We start from the raw sequence: 21,992 nt of genomic DNA on the forward strand, positions 1-21,992 counted from the left end.
AAGTTTGTCTTAAGAAGAAATAAATCTTACTTAGTGATAGTTGACACCGGTGTAATTGAGTCGTCGAAAACAATATTGGTAATAGAATCTATTGCGAGAGCATTTTGTGGGTTATTCTATCCCAGACCGAAGTGACTACTTTACTCTACTGCCAGTTCGCCCTTATAGATTGTGTGACAAACAGCAAATTATAATGCATATTTTTATTTTAATATACATATAGAGATTTGACAGATTGAAATAACAAAGTTAATATACACAATCCAAACGTTTTTAATCTTTAAAACTTACACCTCTAAGGTGCACGTTTGCATCGTTATCAGACTATGTCGTAATAATTGCTAACGATATAAAAAATGCCGCCACAATTTCCAACCGCATTGCTGCCAACAAAGCGTTTTCTATTGCTAGATTATTACCAAACAGTACCTTCGGTATGAAGTTGAGGCCAATCACCGACAAAATTATCGATCGAATACACTTCACGGTAAAATTCTTTTTTTGTATTTTTACTTGTAAATGCATATCTAATCAATTTATAACACCGGTATATGGGTACGAACTAAAATGGAAAATGTTCGAGGTACTGATATGGCGTAGCGTACTGATGTGGCGTGGCATACTCTGCGTTAATCTAAATAGGAAAGTTTTAAAGGTTGCTTGGAATGGTTGTAAAAAAACATAATAATAATTAATTACTTCACAACATTAAAGTACTGCATTACGTCGAAGTGTATCGAAACTGTTAACAATAGAAATTTTTTTGAACGTTCACGTTTGGCGTACGTCGCCGCAGTAAGGCGCTGGAAGCGGCATCAGCAACCGTGAACAAACATTGACCAAGCACGCATTGCGCTCCGACAACTTGCCGCAACATTCTTAGCGTAAAAGTTAACGTGGATGGTTTACTCTATGTAATTTGCGATGTTCGAGTTGATGTTTCTAGAATTTATTTTCGAATAATATTGTGCGATCGAATTGTTTATTCAACGAACTATGACACTGCTGTGCGTGATGATGTGTCCTACGCCGACAATTTTATTTTCATTGAAAATGATGATATCTGGAAAACTTATACAAGGTGCAATTAATAGTAAGTGTATTATTACAATTATTTCAATATATTATGTTAGTAATACTTAAATAATAAGGTATAACCATATAGAACATACGGTTATACTTTTTTATACTTTCGATAGAAAAAAAAATGAGCCAGTACTCAAAATTTGTATTTTCAAATATTTAAAACCTTGTGTTCTTTCCATTAAACACGCTATAAATTATTATTAATTTAAGAAGAGTTTGAAAAAGAGTTCTATATGTGCTAATCATATTGCAGTACTACGGTATATCACTGTTAAACTAAATTTAACACATCAATTAAAGAAAATTAAAGACATTTATTAAAAAAAATAATTAGCTGTAAGTACTTGTTGCAATCATTGTTAAATAACGTAACCATTCACTTAAGCATTCCTTATTATGTTTGTAAACAGCAGTGTACCACGATGCTATTAATACTAATTATATTCTTCAGAAATTGTACGTGTAATTAAATATGCTTGTTATTTGTGCAAATGTACAACCAACAAATGTATACTATGTTGTATTGTAGTGTGCGTACGCAACAATTTTTTGTTCACAAATATTAACATCAAGGACATTACAATTACTTCATGTAAGTAAAACGTTGAACAAAAGAACACGTTTTCACGTCGTTTTCAATACAATACATGCAAATAAATTTATACTTTTCAAACACCGAAGACAAATTTGACATTTCAATTAAATAACGAATATTTCACCGACCATTATCATGAATATTTACTTCACCGCTCCTCTTTAATTTAAATTTCATCAAGATATCAAAATCATGTTTAGGTCAGCACTGCATAATGCTTTAATATATATTGCAGGCCCTTTCTTTCCGATTATAGTGTATTTATGCAATGATTCGAATTGTTATTTCTTAGATTGTTGTGCAATACCCCTTCGTAACAAGTTCAAAGAAGTAAAATAAGCAGAGCGGTACAAACGATATTTAAAAGTTATATCTTCTTAAAAGTAAAAGTTGCAAGCATTAATGTTATAATAACGTTTGTTTTAAATAGAAATTTATCACGTTAGTTTAAGTTTGAATAACCATAGTAATAGTTTGTATATATAACTAAGTCAATATGTCAAGGTATTTCAACCAATACGATTAAACCGCCTCAAAGCGACGATCACTCAATGCTTATAAATATTTATTGTATTTATTGCTATCTTATAATATTTGTGCAACAGCCGTGGGAATATTAGAACTTATGATGATCGTTTGGAAACATTGTTTTAGCATTTTGAATCGAAAGTTTAAATAAATATTTGTAAGATTATTTAGCAAAGTTTTGTTATAATACTGTATTTTCAAGAAATACTTTAAATTATGTGCCTACTAAATCTATAAATCGAAAGAGTCACTCAACAATTATTAAATTTCTACTTTGTCAGATTGTTCAAGTTCGTATTATATTATCTGTCGTGTATTGTTTAGCTTCAAATAACCTAACTTAATACATTGTTATCTTATTGTTTTAACAGTTCGCAAAGTCAATGTTTAATAATTATGAAAATGAATAGAAATCCAAGTCGTAGAATTTCCGAGTTTCACGATGACCATTGCTGCGCGGCAAGTGTCATTGGCAACTTTCGACGCTCTTCTTCACTGCGACTGCGCGGTGAGAAAATGGTGCAGCGCTCACCTTTAACCACAAGGAAATTAATTCCTGTAATCACGGAAAATTCTAATCACAAAATACGAAGCGATGGCTCTCGTTTACCAGAGCCGAGCCATCGCCCCCGCAGCCATGTAAGTTTAATAAAATGTAAAAAAATGCATTAATATTCTTAATAAATCTACGTATTATCTATTGTTTTATGCTTCAATATTTTTATTGTTTTAGTCTTTTAATTCAAACACACAAAACAAATCAAGAAAATCGTGTCTTAAAATACAAGACCCCTGTGTGGACAGAAATTTGAGCATGACAGATTCAGCGCTTACGCCTCCAGGATCACCGGAAGATTTACCTGATGATGAATCATTGCATAGTTATGGCAGTGCTGCAACGGCTGCCTCAGTCGATGCCGGGTATGCTCCATTTAATGGTACCACTTTTAGCGGTAGGTCCATGCGTTATGTCCTGCATTGTTCATCGCATGCTGGCTTGGCTGGAGAAGAGTATCTTACACCAACACAAAGGGCTCAAAAGCAGATTCGCCGGCTGAAATCATTACTTAGTCAAGCAAAAAAAGATTTAGAAAAAAAGGACAGTGAAATATTTCACCTTACCAAGGAAGTAGTAGAACTACGGTTGTATAAAGCCTCTATATGCTCTCCAGACGAGAAGTCAAACTCTAGTGAAATGGTAACTATTAGGGAAAATGCTGGAGAGGCTTCAATTGTAGAGGGTGTTAAGTGTAAAGACACCTGTAGGGACTTTGATGTGACTGACAGTCCTTTATTCAAAGATCGAACTCCCACAAGATGTCGCAATGATATGCAAGGATCATTTACTGACTCAGGGCACTTTGATGATCTGACAAATTCATCACTGCATTCAAAAGAATCAGTTCACATGCTTACACATGATGTGTCTTGCATGACTGAAGTGGCTGATAGCGATGAGGACCGCCGCAACTTAATTGCACACTATGAAAAAAAAATTGAGGACATGATGAGGGAACATGTGGGAGATACACAAGACATGAAAAAATCTCATAATGACAAAGTTGAAGCTTTACTTCAGAAATTAGCAGATGTAAATACTCGCTATTCAGAATTGCTGCCCAATTATGAACAAGCTAAAGAGAAGATTCATATATTAGAGAAACAGTTGGAGGAAGCCAGTAAGCAGCTGCAGGATGAAGAAAGCAAACATTGTGCTATGTACTTGCAGATGTATAATAAAGGAGTTGAAGCAGCAAAATTTGATACAGATAAAGTAAGATAGATAGAAATAAATATTTATTTTTAATTTGCATTTTTCATGCATACAACACATTAATTATAATTTTTGCAGGATAACGAAAGTGATGCAGTACAAGGGCAGTTAAGCAGAGTATCTGTAGAAGAATTATTAACACAATTACAGATAACTCAGACTGAGCTTGAGAATGTCCGAGTAAGTTACATTTATGTTTGCTAAAATACTAAGTGTTATTTTATTCAATAACTTATTTCATAAGTTCTTCTAATCTGTTTCCAAAACATAAGCTAATTAACCGTCATGTACTTAACAAAAAATTAAAAATAAGATATTGATACTTCACATTCTATTTTCTTCTATTAGATATGCTAACCTTCTTTGTTGTTGCTAATACTAAAGTATCACATGAATAAAAATAGAATTATAATTGTGTAGGTTTTCATAGGATGGTCATTAATTAAATCACACTTTTGTGTAGGCAAAGCATGTAGTGGCAATTAACAGGATCTGCTTTAATGTGTAGTGCATTACAGGACACGGCATTCACAGAGGACCGATCAGCAAAGTCGCAAGCACTTCTCAGTGCAAAGGAGGCTGTTTCTTTATGGGTCCTAGGAGCTCGAAAGGTTGGATTTTTGCAACGACTGAAAGAAATATTTGTTACATTCTTTGTATTTATATTTTTATATTACTATGCTTTGCTGCACTGATCAGAAATCTTCGTGTTAAGAGTAAAATTTTGTTTTAATAGGTGGGGGTTGGTGAAGGCGATTGTTTATCACTATGATTATGTACTAAAAAATGTTTTTTTGCATTGAATCAAAATAATTTTTATTTTTATGTTTTTGTTTTTGCTAAAATTAACTAACCATAAATTTAGAAAATGTGCTTGATAAATAAATAATTTTAATAGTAGCCATGCCTGTGATTCTCTTATAATGATATAAAGCTATTTAAAATGACTTTTTGCTAATTTTTACTTTTAACACAAGTTTAGCACTAACTATTGATAATCATCAATCACTACTGATTTGCATGTGTTATTCTGAAACAGCCTCTTTTGGTTAATGGGTGTAATAAGTGCTTGAGAACATCCTTAGGTATACAATCTTAAATTTTTTCAGTAGTCGTAGAATACAATATTTGTCAATGTTGTATTTAATGTTTAATTTAGTTTTAATTCCTTATTTCTATGATGTAGAATTAGAATTAAAAACCTAACTTTTTATATATGGAGTATGTATTTGCTTTAGTATATAACAATTCATTTTGTGTACTATAGTAGCACTTCTTGATATAATGTAGTTGCACCTTCAAATTTGATATTTTTTCAGGCCATGTATCGCCGCATTGTCGAGTCACAAAAGGGCAATAAGTCAAACGTAGACCCTGAGGTGACACTACAGTTCCTGAAATCAGCAATCTATTATTTTCTCACGGACCCAGAGAATCATCAAGGGCATCTGAATGCCATAGAAAATATTCTAGGCTTCACAGAAGCCGAAAAAAAGAATATTCGCAAAGCCAGAGCAACATAAATTGATTCAGAACTGCTGTGAAAGTGTGATAAATATTTCTTTTGTTAATATTATTGAGCTACTTACATTTATTTTTTGGCATGTCGTCAATATTTAATAAGAGCATTTTATTTTGCTATTTTAGATTACTTTAGTTCTTTGTAGTATTATTAAATATATAATAATTTTAGCAAAGCTAATACAAATTTTCTTGTTCTCGATCGAATTTATTTAAGACATTTTGTGATTTTTTTCTTTAGTTTGTAAGCACCAAAGAAACACATTCCTATATTTAAATTGTGCAATTTTGACTTCATTATTTAAGTGTAAAAGTACAGTCAACGCTAGACGTTACACCTGTGGTACATAATTATTTTTAAGTGTTCCTTTCAATTTTTTAATAAATATAGTTTTTTTTTGTTGTTTTGCATGAAATGTTTTATGTTGTTGGTAGAATTATATATATGACATTAATATTGTATAACTTAAATGTTCCATCCATTTAAATGATAATATTATATTTCATGTCCAATAATTGAAAATAAATTTTGAATAACAAGTAATGTTCACACAATGTAACAATAATTTCTGGTGGTACTGATTATGTACATTTTATGCACTTTGTTATTCAGAGTTTGTCTTCATTTTGTTCCATGAGTAAATTATTTATTGAATAGTATTTTATCTTGCCAGTTAAGCTATATCTGTGATTGATATTTGCAATGTTCCATAATAAGTTATTCAATAAATAAACGTATTAACGAACATGTAAACTCTTTTCAATTTGAAATATAAAGAAAATGATTCTCTATCATGATTACAATCACACTTATATGCATAATATTAAACAATAATTATTACATATGACTAGTTAAATATTATTAATGTTTTCTATTTATATCAAATTGAAGAGATTTCAAGGACAGTTAAAGGCAAAATTGTAGCGTTTATTTATTAAATAACATAATATTTATTTAATATTTTTGATTTCGCATTTTTATCTTGCCTGTTGATAATACTAAAGAATAGTATTAGTTCAATTATAAAATTCAAATATCATCTAGGACATTTAGTACCTAAGTTTTAGTAGGTATTGTTTTGTTGCTCCTTGCTTATATGTCTCTCATGACAGTCGGCGATCCGATGTTTTCATTTTATCCTTAGGCTTTCTTTTGATTAAACAGGGAAGTAATCGAAAAATGTTTTATTTTCAACTGTAATACTTTTACACCAGAAACCTTTCTGCAGTATACTCCACACTAATTTACGTTTTTATTGATTCATTTAAAAACCAACATGATGGTAAGATAGTGCGAAGATGCCTCGTCAGTTTGATTATGAAATTAGTTGATGAGTTTTTATATGTACAAGATTCGATAATATAATTTTAAATTGAAATTTAAAAAAAATATATCCTACAAGACATTTAAAGTATAAACGCGAAATATTTAAGAAATAAAAATCAATTTATTAGTTAAAACATTTATTACGTAATTTAGTGTTGGTAATCAAATACATACAAAAGTTAAAGCTAATGCAGACTTACAGGTAATACCCAATTTACAGAGTAGAACCACATGTATTAAGTAATTAACATTGCAAACACATTGCAGCATTAATTAACCTCACACATTGCATACAGTAATTATATCTGTTAAGCAACAAATGACCAAGTTATTTTTTAAGAACAAACACGCGATTCGTAACATAGCCTCACAATATTTTACTCGGCTTGAGTTTATATCACAACCTTCTTGGATTTTTCTACGCTAAAAAGATTTACCGGTTAATGTCCCATGATTCCAAAAATAATATCATCCATTTTTTATTCTTAAAAATATTAATACCTCGTAAAAAATATCAAAATTGTATACAAAGATAATACATTTATCATGCATAAAACTTCACATATAGCGAATAAAACACTTTAATTTGTATATTGCATTATATGGCACAGTTTTTATAAATGTAATCAACACCAAGAGCCACGGTGATGCAACAGAGATTCTGATCAGTCTTTTTAAAGTTTTGTTAGATGGTTATGAGAGAAATATTATTCAGATCATCATGAAAAAGTAAATCTTAGTATTATTATATCACAATGGTAGCAGTCAGAAATCACCTTTGGGTTTTGAGACTTATTTGAACTTCTGTCTTACATAACTATAATTACCAACTAAATCTTAAACTTTATTAACTTAAAATGATTAATAAAAACCTTCAATTACAATCGTGGAGAATTACAGCTCTATAAAATAATATAAAACAGACTTATTTTAATAGCAATTTCATTTGTTAAAAATGTTCTGTAAAAAAATAGATTGACCAAAAATATTTGAACGTCTTATCTTTTTACCCTTCGTATTTACTAGTGATAGCTGCAAATATTTAGCCTTATAAGTATACCTTTTTTTAATAATGAGAATATATATATAAATAATAAAAGAATATTATAATTATTTCATGTCACATCATTATACTATGATATTTTGTATAATTTACGTTTGTGATTAACTTAAATGCATTATGTTGGTTTTTCCGCAATTTTTTTTTAATTAAATATAACCTTTCATGTCAAAAACACTAAACAAGTTTGTTTTCAGATATTGATATTTTATAGACATATAAGTAAGCTTTTTCATGAGTCAATCAAAGCTAAATTTAACTTCTTCCCGCGAGGGGTCGTTGTTAGCGGCCATCGCCTGTAGCCAGTAACGACTTATTTGACTTTCGATAGAAGGTGTGCTTTCTTTCCTTGCACTTGCTGCACGGGCTTTCCTTTTCGCTTTACTGTGCTTAGTACGTCGACGACCTACCTTAGTCTTCATCTCTGCGATCTTGACCGAGAGTTGGCTGTCGAGAGAATTGCGACGCGACTCCACTGATACGTGACGGAGACTGAAGCTTATTTGTGAGTCTTGAGAATTTCTTCTATCCGGAGTCGAACTAAGAGAATGATGCGTGTGCGCTGGAAGTACCAACGCATCACGTCGTCTCACGAACCGAGGCAAATTGGCAGCCCATGAAGATGATAATTCCCCGCTAAGCAAAAATATAACGAAACTGTATTAAATTTAAACCCACTTTTAAGGTTTTCAACAATGAAGCCATTCAATCTACATACAAATATCTCATCTAAATTTTCTTTTAAGGACTGCATTATCTATATGGATAAAACTAAATTCACTAATAAAATGTTGTATTTTTTGTATTGTCTCAATTACTTATCATTTTTACCTCTTTTTGATCATAATTTAATTTTTAAGTATACAAGTATAAAAGGTGGGCGTCTATGATAAACTTTACTTTTAAGTTTTAATTAATGTCTGGCAAAGCTTCAAGAGCTCAACGAATATAACTCCTTGACTTTTGTAAAGCAGGATGTGGCCACTTGGTACACATCTAATAACAGCATGAAGGACATACGAGAAATGTTCTCAAGAAAAGTCATATCAAAGTGGGTGACTCCATCAATTAAGACCAAATTTGTAGCCATATGGTTTTTCATGGGGACGTTTCAAGAGCAGCGTCTTTTGCAACTCTTAATCTTGCAAGCGTGTGTTTGAAAACTTTAAGTGTTGTTTAATTCAGTGTAGTTAATGTTCTTAAAGATCTGGAACACTCTTCAATGATATTATTTACAAAAAATAAGTTTCTTCCTTTTCTTCATTTAGAAATATATATTCGACAAAGCAAACATGTATTTTTGTATATTTATTTATAAAGTGAACTTTATGGCTGACCTATACAATTTATAAATACGAGTTCGGTGATATGATTTAATATGATTTCGGTGTCGGTGTCTATACGCTTTCTGCAAGGCTTCACCTGATCGCCACGATTACCGGCTTGCGCTGCCCGCATTCAGCAACATTCGACGTTAACTATGTCGTTAGCCTAACTAGTGCAGGGCCTACCCACGACAGTTAAGTACAGTAGTTAATTTAAACTCCATAACTAACTCCTAAGACAAATTACCCTCAAAAGGTTCTAACAACTCTCCACAACCTTGACTATGTTGTCTGTCCACCTATATCCACGTGTATGTCTTAGCGAGTAATTCTACTCAAATTTCAATCTTTATGTAAAAAAAAAATAGTGTGATACCTGACATAAAAAACTAACTTGTCATACATAAAAAATGAATGATAAGTGTTAAAAATTAAACATAGGAAAAATTACCTCTCGTGCTTGGCGTCGTCGTGGCAATCAATGGGTGCACTGTGGTCGAGACATAGGCCGACAGGATCCTGGCGCGAAGCACCCAACGAGATGGATATGCGGCCGCGAGCCGCGAACTCGCCACGTCGCCGGTACGCTCGCGCTATCAGTTCGTCTTTCCGCGCACGTCGAGTACCGTCAGCTTCCACCGAGCATCCACATTTCCTATACCCACCATAAACATATAATTAATAGCTTGGTGGTATAAAAAATTATATTTCGACCAATATCACTTCTAAAACAAAAAATAAATAATAGTCGATGCAGACATTTTTCCTAGTCAAAAATAAGATATTACAACAGAGAAGGAAAGACGCCTAGGATTAACGGTTTCCTTACGCTTCTGTGGGTAGAATATTCAATTTGGCATTAAATTCTATTTATTGTTTTAATATTTTATTACATCTTTTAATAGGATGCAATTTTTACTCTGTATTCTAGATGTTTAGTCAAGATATTTACACACATTTTTTGCCAGCCTCACCTTATAACACAAATGTTGATGACAAAAAGCAAATATTTAAAAAATCTATACTTATCTATGCCATATGATTGTTTCAATAAACCTAAAAAAATTAAAAATCAAGTCAACAATAACCAAAACAACAAGCGAATATGCGCACACCGAGTTAACAATGGATGTGTGGTGAATACATTCATTACTCATTGTTGACCAATGAATCAATGAGATCTTCTCAGTAAATACAGTATAGTAAAATTCAGTTCCAAAGTAATTGCTACAACCTACATTTCCTATTACCTCGCCATATAGCGTCTCCACGCAGCCGCCGCCGCCGGAGTCCACGTCCAGGATGCCATGAGCGCTCCTGCCGCGAAGCAACACAGCAGTCGCAGCTGCAGCACGGACACGGAGGGACGGGCTCCAACGGAACACTCAAGTTCATTCTCTTTCAATGCTTCCAAACGACATCTAAAATAATAACTTCATAAAATATCTGATCTATTGGGATAATACATCCAAGTTCTGAAAGACTAACTCAAAAATGGTAATTAATCTATTAAACTTTTGCTGAATTGTTTAGGATGTGTCATCATCATCATCATTAGCATTATCCGTAGAACGCAGTCTTCCCATGCTGGACAAGGCGACTGGAAGCTGTCTACACCCAGCGTCTTTCGACGACCTTATTAAGGTCGTTTGTCCACCTTGAGGATGATCGCAGGGATATGTGCTATTTTCGTTGGTCTACCGATCCTGTCCAGAAAATCCTGAACAAATTCTATGGAGTGACTGTGCAGTGACACTGAAGAGTGAACCTAAGCCCAGAGATAGTCCAACTATCCTTTTTGAGGGTGCCTGCCAGAAGGAATTGATCTATTGGTTGCTATGCTATGCTAAAAATTTGAATTTTTTAGAAAACTCCTGGAGTAACATTACTACCACTTGGATTTGGTTAGGTTTAAAAGAGAAGCTGCTCTTCTGTTCTTAATAGAGTAAAATTTCACTTTATATAGGATGATTCTAATCAACATGCATAAAGTCATCATTCTTTATTTATCTTTCTTTAAAACTCTGTTAGAATGCAAAGGGCCTCTAACTGCTGGCAGTATAAAGTCTGCAGGTATAGATAGTATACAATAATTACTCTGAATATGTAGTAATCCAAATTTCGAAATCGCTTTTCTATTTGTGTTATCATTATGTAATTTATTATTTCTGAAAACATTGATTTTTGGATAGTGTATACCATACACTAATTGACAGGAAATGAGCAATATTTTCACTGCTTTAAAGCATTTAGAAATGTAACCAATCACCTGTGTCTTAAAGCTACACACGCAAGTCATCTTGAACTTACATGATATTCTTCTTGAACGATTCCTTCCAGGAGTCGGCATTTCTAAACTCGTAGACGTGACATGCAAAGGTGACACATATAAAGACGGCGACGAGCGCAGCTGTGAGCGAGCAGCGGGTGATCGTCTGCCGGATCTTGTTGGCGGCGCGCGCCGATATCACGTCCTTACTGGATACACGCACCGCGATAAGCGAAAAAACACCTGGAACAATACAATACAGTAAGGTGAAGACTTTTATCTTGCCGTTTTTGTTCACACTTCGATCTGGAGGGGGGCGGAAAGGGTCTAATCAATCAGGATAATCGATCAAGATCTAATAAATCAAATAAACTTATTTTTTCAATAAATAAAGTGATTACTCTAAAAAATCTGTAATTATCTTCTCACTCATTGGATTAGAGATAAAAATTTAAAAATAGTTGAAGCTCTCACCCCTTAAAAGGAAGTAGCCGCCGAGAATCAACACAACAGAGAGCGGCGCTAGCAGCAACGCAGCCCGCATTGGATGATTGACATATCCCACGAAGCAGACGCCAGTGACGCTACTACCATCGACTTCACCAAATGCCATGGTCGTGATCGTAAGCACCAACGGCAGTGACCAAGCCACCAGATGAAAATACGCCGCTTTTTTATCAATCCTGTCCTGAATCTTTCCTAAAAATTAGATTTCTTATTTAAATCATCTAGCATTGAGTTCTGAATCTAAATGAAAAAGTAAAAAGAGTTCCTTGCTAGGTTCTTCTTAATAGAATTAACATTCCGAACTTGGCAGCAGTCTGTATATAGATTACATAACTTATACATTCGACTAACCGATATTTACCAAGAAATTAATCAAATTTTGTAAATTTACCTAATGCTTTGAAACTCATATGCCAAGCATATGTGAAGATAACAAACCAAACGCAGGCAGCCATCATAAAGTAATAGACCTGCAATTAAAAATAACATTTGAGAAAACTATTGATATTAAACCTCAATTAACAAAAAGGTTATCCGTTTACTTTGAAATGCTTACCAATACAAAAACAACGACACAGGAAAGGTTTTCCTCTGCCGACGGCTCGCCACGCCGCCTAGTTCCATCTTTGGAACAGACTATGTCATCCCTGGATCCGACACCGAATTGTACAAGCCAGCTACAATGCAATATAAATAATGTATTTAAACTACATATAAAATAAAGTAAAAAAATATGTTTGTTAAGTGAACTTTTTAAAACTTAAACTAAGTTTAAAACTCACTTCGCCGCTCGCCATAAAAAAAAATATTTTGTGCGCCCATTGTTTTATTAATATTGGAAATTGCTTTCATACTGGCCAGCTATTGAGACCAATTACAAAACGCAATTAATTTAAATTTAGAAAATCTAGATAAGGAAACAAATGATATACAATCACTGAAATCAGCAGTAATAAATCCTAATTATCCAAATTGTATTTTGCCACAGGACAATCAAATTATTTATAATGTTTATGTATAAATGTTAAATTACATTTTTAATTAATGTTGAATTAATAAATAAATTAGCATGTATTAAAAAAGTTGATGAATACAACCTAGGTTTTGTTTAGCAGTTAGAATGTCTGTTAAATATAGTTTCGTTTGAAATATAAACTTCAAAAATTAGTAAAAAGTTAAAAAACAAGATATAAAGTGTATTAACCCCTCGTGTAGTTGACCCACGTAACACTCTTAATGTTATCTTACCTATATAATTAGGCGCGTGAAAGCACATAAATGCAAATTTAAGCAGGTTTTTCGTGAGTCTACTTTTAAACACACAAGAGTAAAGTTTTTTCGAGCATGGATCCTGGTCTTAAGTACAAAGGTTAAAACTAAAATTGTGATATGCTCACCCCATCGACGCAACAGCGAAACAGACGTTTATGTAGAAGATGACGAGGGCTGGATATTTGTTGGCGCTACGCCAGTCGATGAGAAAAGTCGCAACGGTTAACAGGTTAAAAGCTAGGCACACTCCTGCACCCCACGCCACCAGCCGGTGTATTTGTTGATGTTCGTCTTCAGTGTAGAGTGGATCACGGCAGGGAAGACCGCATCCGGATATGCCTAAATGACAACAGTAATTATCAAATTCATATAACAGCAGTGCGGGCCTATAAGTCTAGTGCAAATAGTTAAATTATTTGCATGAAGAAATATTTACAAGTCGACCAATAAATTATATACCTTATATTCAGACTTAATATTCTAATGTTTATAATTTTAAATAAATAAATGAAACAAAAAAAATACTATTAATTATTACCGAATTGATGAACACAACACAAATATTACTTCTTATTTCTTTATTTATATTTATCAAATATGTCTCACAAAGTGGTCCCTGTATCTAAACATATTTGGTTGTAAAATTATAAAATAAAAACTCTTGTGGGCTACCGAACACCATATTGTTATACAATCCTATGAAATGTTTCTATACTAATCGTGTAATAAATTTAAGTTTACATAAAAAGAAACTTTTTAAGTGGTACTAAGGCCTATAAATTAATGCAAAGGTATTAAAAATATTGTAAAAGTGACCACCACAAAAATAACCGCCTGAGTTTTTCGTTGGCTTAGGGTGGGTTTGGAATCATTATATCTTGAAATTGAAAGATGCTGTTATAGTAGAGCTCAATCTGATTCTAGTTTCTAACAAGTGGTCACTGTCAATAATTCTATAACGATAATAATAAATAAAAGACAAACACATCGACGTGTCATTATGGCAACGGACTTGAAGTTTTGTCGCATATATTTACATATTATAGATTACATTAGACTTCCTTAACATAGACATTATTAATGTTTTAATTGTTGTTATTAATATGTTGCATCAATATTAGAAAAATTATATCATTATTTATTATCTAATAAAAAGTGTGTTAGGTTAGGTGTGTTATTACCTTCAAAGTTTACGGAGTAGATTGAAAATACTATAATGTTTGAAGTTTTGTAGTAATTTTTTTATATACATTGTAATAACGGAAAATATCATAATGGTAATATATATATAACCTAATGATATACTTCTTAAGATTTTTAATCTAGAATATTTTTAAATTACATATTACATTTATGTCTATGAATGTATATATATTAAATAGGAATGTACAAAAATAAAATTAATTTCTTGCGATTAACATTGAGGAATACTTTTTAATCAATAATTTTTAACTCTTATAGTTATTTTTATCAGCAAATAAATAATAATAAAGCAGGCTATCCGCACATATATTTTAGTTATTTCTAGGGTTATTGCAATAGTGCATTGAATTTAATAACCGTGGTAGGATTCCTTTACACTGGTGGTGAAATTTTACTGTACATCTGATAAGAAAAATGCACTAAAGATTTAATGTAAATCAAAACATTTAAGGAAACCACTGTACTGCGCCTAAAGAAATCGTAGCCAACGAACTGACAGAATGAAGCTGCCAATACTCCCACATCTTAATGCGCGCATATCAAAGGCGAGCTAGAATTTCTGTAGCACTAAACCACATAAACATGTCGAATTAAGTTTTATAAGAAAAATATTCATGGCTAAAATTACATTAAAAATATACTATACCTTCATAAAAATGAAGAGATTTATCAGTATGTATCAAAGGGGACAAGCATTTTCCTGAAGTATTGAATTTCATTTCCCTAGCTGCATTATCACATTTTGGAGGAAATCTTGTAGCATTGCATTTTAAAAATGACGGGAAGTAGGTAGAATTATATAAAATAGTGCATGGCTCCATAGTTATTTTACACATCTCATATGATGGCAGGTACACCATATCATGCCCGAGTATTCTTTCACATTTAGGCATAAACACAGCACAAAGTAAAGGTTGAATGACTGCCCAACATTTTGGTACATTTATCAATTCTCTGTACAATTCCAACTGGTTCTGTATTTTACTTTGTGTATCATAGAAGGTCAGATGAACACTTGTTTTTTCATAAGGTAGTTTAACGCCTAAGCATGTGTTTTTACTCAAGGTTTCACATCTCGCTCTTCTCACACAGCTGTCAAGCTTAATTTCTCGTTCTGGAAACCATTGTGTACCTTTCTCTGGTTTTATCAATCTAAAATTTGGTGTCCCATTGATAGGTTCCAAGTGTTCAGTTGCATTTTCACCAAGGTCAGGAATGGCATTTTTGTCTCCTCCAGAACCATATTGACTTGCATTGCATACAGCAACTATTAGAATCCAGCACACCCATCTTGAAAACATCTGTAACAAATAAACCATTGTACATCTACTCAAAAACATGCAACAAGGGCCAAAAAATAAAAAAAAATTAAATGAAAACTACACTTTGATTTTATAAATTTTCCTTTATTTATGTAATAGGGCAAAAAGAAAATGAAACCCTTGAAAATATTATATTTTTATTCTTTCTACAAATTATACTATAAATCCAAAATTATCTATTATGAAGTGCTAACATCTCACAAAAACCATTTTTGGGTTTGGTTTATCCTGTTAGGAAAAGATTAGGGATAGGTAAAAGTCAGTACAAAAATTGTATTTTAGGCTTTTCACAATTTACTTTTACACAAAAACCAAAATTTTTGGCTAACTTTTTAATTCTATATCAAAGATTTTGGTATTCAAAGCTTAAGAATGTATGCAATTTAGATAAATTAATTAAAGAAAACTTAATGACAAAGTAGAAGTAGAATCTTGTAATAAATATTTAAAAATCTCTATTTTCAAAAAAACTTTCTTTTCCAATTTTAAAGTACCATGTATGAAGTAATTTTAAAAATGGTCCGATTTTGTACTGACTACATGTAAACAAGGATAGGATAAACCTTGGACATAGGTTTTTCTTTATTTTAAAAATCATTTATTCCCACATAAACAAATATAACTTACATAATGTAAATAGGATAAATTTATATGATTTATTAAATTCCTTTATTAATAACAGAATTCAAGAAAATACCAGGCTCTTACTATAATAACGAAGAGAAACCTCGGCGCCTTGGTAGCCTTTGTGGTGCAAAAATTTGACTGTTGATTCTTCTTTTTTCAAGTCAGCATTGCAGGTCATAATGAATAAGTCTTCCACAAACAACTATTACCTGGTATTACAATAAAAAAATATTAAAACATGTTCAATACGAAATTAATAAATTTAGTAACTGATCAACTCACCAGAACCACGCCAATTTAATAAAAACAAACACCTGTGTACAAATTTAAAAATATTTTTTGTGACATAATATAAATTTATTATGTTTTCAGCTTATCAAAATAACATACAAGCTGTAAATAATAATTATGTACAACCATTTTTAATGCCGTCACTATTTCATTACACTAACACTTACATTCAATTTTCAATGAAAAATTATAGTCTGTGCATGCATTTAGGACAAACATGTGCTAGTTAGAAATTGATTTACTTCCTCTTCTAAATGTTCGATGAGAACCACCACTTCTACGGCTCCAGGGTGAACCACGTGCATTACCACTTCCCCTACGGTTGCTACGCATGCCATGACCATTCATACCACGACCTCTACTTCTTTCTGATCGACGGTCACGGTCATGATTTCTTCCATGATCTTGTCCTCGTCCTCTGTCTTGTCCTCTACCTCTATAATTGCCCCACCTTGGATTCCTATTGAAATTATCATTCATTTCATCATTGTCATTGAAACCTTCCTCTTCATAATTCTGATCAAAGTTTTCTTCATCATTATACTCTTCATTTTCTTGTGAAAAGGATTGATTATCATAATTAGAATCATAATGAGTTTTTGTGTAACCATTATCAGAGAATGGAGGTGGCATGCTATTCATGGGTGGCATACCACCCATAGGAGGCATATTATTCATTGGCGGCATGTTACCCAATGGTGGAATATTACCCATTCCAGCTAAGTGTGGCGGTGGCATACTCATTGGTCCCATGTGACTCATTGGGGGTCCCATAGGTCCCATGTTCATAGGCATTGGTGGTCTCATCAAGCCCATTTGTGGCATATTGCTAATTTCAGACTCATTATCAAAATTACCATAATTTTCATCATCATTTTGTTCATCAGCATCTCTGTCATTTTCAAAATATTCTTCATCTAATAAATCTTCTTTTTCTTTATGTTCATCATTGGGATCTTCAGACTCATCTTCTTGAGCAGGATATTCAAATGGCGTAAAATTCTCATCATCAGCATCATGTTCTAAATGAGGCATCATATCATGCAGCTCCTCAATTTCACCCGTTGCTATATATTTTTTCAATGCTATAGGACCATCTAAGATTGCTTTTTCCAATTTAGAGCCTGCTTCTACAGGTATTAATTTTCCATAAACAAAAATAGCAGATGGTGCTAATTGTTGAAGTGGCACTGCTCCTGGCACTGATTCAACTAGAGCTTGTGTTAAAGCTTCACTTGCTGCATCATCTACAGTCGGACCATGATTCCATTGAGCTTGAAAATTTCGGGGTATAGGTTTACTGTATGGTACTTTTTTAACTTTCTTTTCAAATTCCATAGGGATAAATGTTGTATCTAAATCTAATCCAGGTATAACCTTATCAGTATCAGAAGAAAATATTTCAACTTTATCTTCAGGTCCCATTCCAGGTATAACAGCAGGTTCCTCTAAATCATGATCATCTTGGACACCTGGAGGTAAGGTATTCAAATTATATTTGTCTCTCATTTGATCCCCTGGACGGTTCCGGGTCCAAAATTTAGATGTGTGGTCATTAGATCCTGAGCATAATATATGGCCTAAAGGATGCCATGCCATCGTCCACACAATAGACTCATGAGCACCTTCAATGCAACCAACTTCTTTATCAGTTCCAACATTCCAAAAGAGAATAGCTCCATCTGAACCTCCAGAACAAAATAAGCCTTCATGGTTCGGATGCCACACTACACTAGAAGCTTCCTTTTTATGTCCTCTAAATACTTGAAGTTCAGTTCCCAGTTTACGTATATCAAATAATTTAAGTAAATGGTCCCTTGAAGCTGTAATAAGCCAATTACCATTATCATTCCATTTTAAATCCATAACTGTAGATTTATGAGCATGAAGAGTGGATAAAGCAGTCCCAGACTTAGGATCCCACAACTTGATTGGTTGTTGATTGTCCTTACTCCCTGACACTATAAGAGCTTTGGTTGGATGCCATTGAACACATTTTACATCAGCGCCATGACCTCTCAATATCCTTTCTTCTTGACATCTATAGAAGTCAAAAATCCGTAAAGTACCATCATCAGAACAGGTAACAATCTTAGAATCACTAGGGCTAAAACTAATTCCTCGTACTGCTTCCTTGTGAGCCTGGTACATCTTAACATTATTCATATTGCTTTGCCAATACTTTATAAATCCAGAATGATCACCAGTTACCATCCAGCCTTCCCCATGTGACCAAACCATTGACCGCACTGGAGAATCATGAGCTTGCAAAATTGTTTCAAAATTAAAAGTGAGACCATTCCATAAAGTAAATTCTCCTGATGATGCCCCGGTTATTAATCTCCTGCCCTCTGGCGTCCATGCTACGGCAAAAATTGGACACCTCATTTTGTTAGTGGCAGTCTTAACGAAACGTGTTGTGACCGCGTTAATTGGATTATCGGGATATGAGGGTGGCGGTAAAAGATCTGGAGTATACATAGCATCCGGTTGAAGTGCATGCCTATCACGCCAGTCTCTTTGCCATACACGACATTCTAGGGCCTTTATAATAGCGGCATTGTAGTCAACTGTTTTTCGCATAACAGATTTACGTAAACGTTTACCATCAAAGTCGTCTTGAGTCATGTTGAGTGGTCCCTGTGGTGGAAAGCGCATCTGGTAGTTGAAAGGTCTTAAATTATGGCGTGTGTTGTTACGTCCCGGTGGGCCCATAGGACCACCCATGCCGGGAGGGGGCATGCCCATATTCGGTGGAGGATGTCCAAAATCCATGTTAAGCCTTCGATACCTAATTACAGAAACATTTATGTTACTTCTTAATAAAACAGTTACCGGAGCGAAAACCAAATAAGTTTTAAGGCCATTCGTTACGCTTACCTTGTTTTTAAAGACCAGGAGTTGACATTATAAGTTTAGAAATAAACTCCAACAACACAGCACAAAAATCAAAGGTTCTGTTATCACTTATTACAAAGTTAAAAATAAATAACACAAACTAATATAACCTAATGAATAACGAACTCATGAAGGAATGCTATCGAAAATTAGACAGCCAACGAACCAAGCCAGCCATGATTGTTTGCTACAGATGTAACAATACTCTGAACAGATTTAAACAGTTATAGATAAAATCAACAGGTCGAATGTATTACTAAGTAAATAACACCTAATTTGTTTAAACAAATGGTGAAAAAAATTATGTTAAAAATTCTTTCAGGATTTATCTTTAAAAAGTTGAATTTACCTAAAAAATCTGAATTAAAAAATTATGGGAATTCATATACAAGTATATTAATAAAAACGTGAAGTAATTGATTGCCTGAGGTAAAATTTTAGCTCACAATAAAAAAAAAATTAATTATATTTACAAATGGAACACAAACAATGCATAGGTATAAAATTATGCAGAGAATCTAAGAAGGGTATTTTTATAACTTTGTGATTAAGAAAGTACCCAAATTGTTTCCTTATTCTTAAGAAGCTGCCTCCTAAACTTTTATATTTTATCGACCGCTTTCTAAGCCATGAGTCCCGACTGATGGAAAAATAAGAGCCTTATTGACAGACGGCAGACTTCAAGCAACGGCTGAATTGCAAAAGGACTATAACATCTGTACCGCGTGACTGTAGATGTGTGTATTATTATTAAATTAAATACGTAATTTTGACAAATAACAGAAGGCAAAAGTAATTTCATATTGTGAAGTGCCTTCATTTTTACAAATAGCGCTAAATGTATTTGAGCTTTGACATTTATGATGTAGATATGTAAAGCATTAGTTGTTTGTAACCGACGGAGCGATACACACTTCAAGAACGTGAAATTATTGTTACTGCTTTTTTTGACAAATTTTCAGTAGATAGTTTCAACACAGCATGAATTTTGTCATCATGAGCCATGGGTTCGAACAATCAAGCGTTAGGCCGAGCACCAAGGCTTTTCCAAAACTCATTTACCGTTAGGAAACTACATACACACAACAATGTGTGTTCAATGTTAGATCTAACATTGAAAAAGATGTCGCCAATTTGGAGGCAGAAGTTTTGCGAGCAACAATTCAAAATGACGTTAAACTAGCGCAATTATCAATCGGGAGATGGCCACTTAAGCGATATAATTTTCCAATTAATGTCATTACTATAACACTTTCAAATAAATTTTTTTCAACAACAGAGCTCTTTTATTTAATTTATAACAAAATGACTGGTTTACTCCAGAGAACAGTTTTTTTTATTATTTAATTAGGATAAAGAACCTTGCTACTTCTAGGATTTCCTATTATAAAAGTGGAGGGTCTATTCTCACTTGTTTCCAATAATAACCTTTTAACAAATTTGCAAAAACAATTTTATGAGTATAAAGCTTTAAGAGTGAAGATAGAGGTCCCGTCCCGTTGGCTCTAGTACCCAGTTACTCCATGGAGTGTCTGTCTAAGCAACATATCGTCATCATTATCATCATATCAGCCGAGAGACGCCCACTGCAAGACTGTCATCGGCAAACTGAAGATAAGCGATGAACTCGCCGCTTATGTTGTTGCCGAGCCTGGTGAAAAAATTGGTTGTTGATACATAGCTTATGCACAATTAGTCTTAGATTTTTTGCTGATTGTAAGCAATATCAATACACCCAACTATTTTTTACACGGTAGATATGTTCCTTCGAAAAGCATGCAAAAATTGTGTAAAAATAAACAACTGACTTACTGACTGTTCCATAGAAACGCTGTTACTGAATCCTTGTATTGATAGAGTTAAGTTTATTTATAAATCTGAATGATTAAAATCAGGAAGGTGTAGCGGTCACATGAACTTTCATATTCTACCGGCTTGTTAACTCGCAGGTCTTAACTGGCCCTAAAATATCCGTGTTGTTGATAGACCACGGTTATTAATGTCTAAAATGGAAAATTATAGAGTAACTTAGACTGTGGATACTTGTCATGTTAATATTCCCGCGAATGTATAAATAGACATGTAACTTTGACAATACAAGCACTCCGTAATGACGTTCCGTATGGAAGAGTTTTGCGGTTTACTTCACATAATTTTCTTTTATTTTATTCAGGATAGAGAACGTCTCTCTACTAAGCTCCATAGGTACTATACTCCTGAAAAGACTTGTGGCGACGTTTGTAAACGCCCTGGTAACAAAATGGTCTTGGTTCACTCTTCGCTTGAGGTAAGTCATCGGTTTGGTACTCGCGAGTTAGCAATTGGGCGATGACTTATATAGAGGTTCAAGTGTGGCAGCTACTACGCATGTGGTTCAGATACTACTA

General features: G+C 33.3%; 2 protein-coding genes across 7 annotated transcripts; one reads left to right on the plus strand and one right to left on the minus strand.

The window, feature by feature from the left end:
- Positions 1-642: 642 nt before the first annotated feature.
- LOC137918622 (protein quick-to-court-like) lies at positions 643-6,716 on the plus strand. 2 transcript variants are annotated; one of them, XM_068761451.1, is made up of 6 exons: positions 643-1,093; positions 2,581-2,848; positions 2,943-3,983; positions 4,062-4,163; positions 4,502-4,594; positions 5,303-6,716. In XM_068761451.1, exons 2-6 carry the CDS (start codon positions 2,606-2,608, stop codon positions 5,504-5,506), a joined length of 1,683 nt encoding a protein of 560 aa, XP_068617552.1. In that variant the 5' UTR covers positions 643-1,093; positions 2,581-2,605; the 3' UTR covers positions 5,507-6,716. The 2 variants fall into 2 exon arrangements, with proteins under 2 accessions (XP_068617552.1, XP_068617553.1); XM_068761452.1 differs by lacking the exon at positions 4,502-4,594 and having other exon boundaries at positions 5,303-6,715.
- Positions 6,717-6,984: 268 nt separating this feature from the next.
- LOC137918610 (protein smoothened-like) lies at positions 6,985-19,773 on the minus strand. Of its 5 annotated transcripts, XM_068761434.1 has the most exons (11): positions 16,699-16,920; positions 16,498-16,625; positions 15,114-15,768; positions 13,390-13,603; positions 12,549-12,669; positions 12,384-12,462; positions 11,960-12,184; positions 11,527-11,728; positions 10,467-10,637; positions 9,668-9,871; positions 6,985-8,527 (listed from the first exon to the last, which is right to left on the minus strand). In XM_068761434.1, exons 3-11 carry the CDS (start codon positions 15,766-15,768, stop codon positions 8,131-8,133), a joined length of 2,268 nt encoding a protein of 755 aa, XP_068617535.1. In that variant the 5' UTR covers positions 16,498-16,625; positions 16,699-16,920; the 3' UTR covers positions 6,985-8,130. The 5 variants fall into 5 exon arrangements, 4 of the variants coding, with proteins under 4 accessions (XP_068617535.1, XP_068617536.1, XP_068617534.1 ...); XM_068761435.1 differs by lacking the exons at positions 16,498-16,625; positions 16,699-16,920 and adding an exon at positions 19,588-19,773; XM_068761433.1 differs by lacking the exons at positions 16,498-16,625; positions 16,699-16,920 and adding an exon at positions 19,314-19,397.
- Positions 19,774-21,992: the final 2,219 nt, after the last annotated feature.

Source organism: Battus philenor, unplaced genomic scaffold (assembly GCF_028537555.1).
Source record: "Battus philenor isolate CCGP_79_NKW_IND1 unplaced genomic scaffold, ilBatPhil1.0.hap1 SCAF_15, whole genome shotgun sequence".
Lineage (NCBI taxonomy): Eukaryota > Metazoa > Arthropoda > Insecta > Lepidoptera > Papilionidae > Battus > Battus philenor.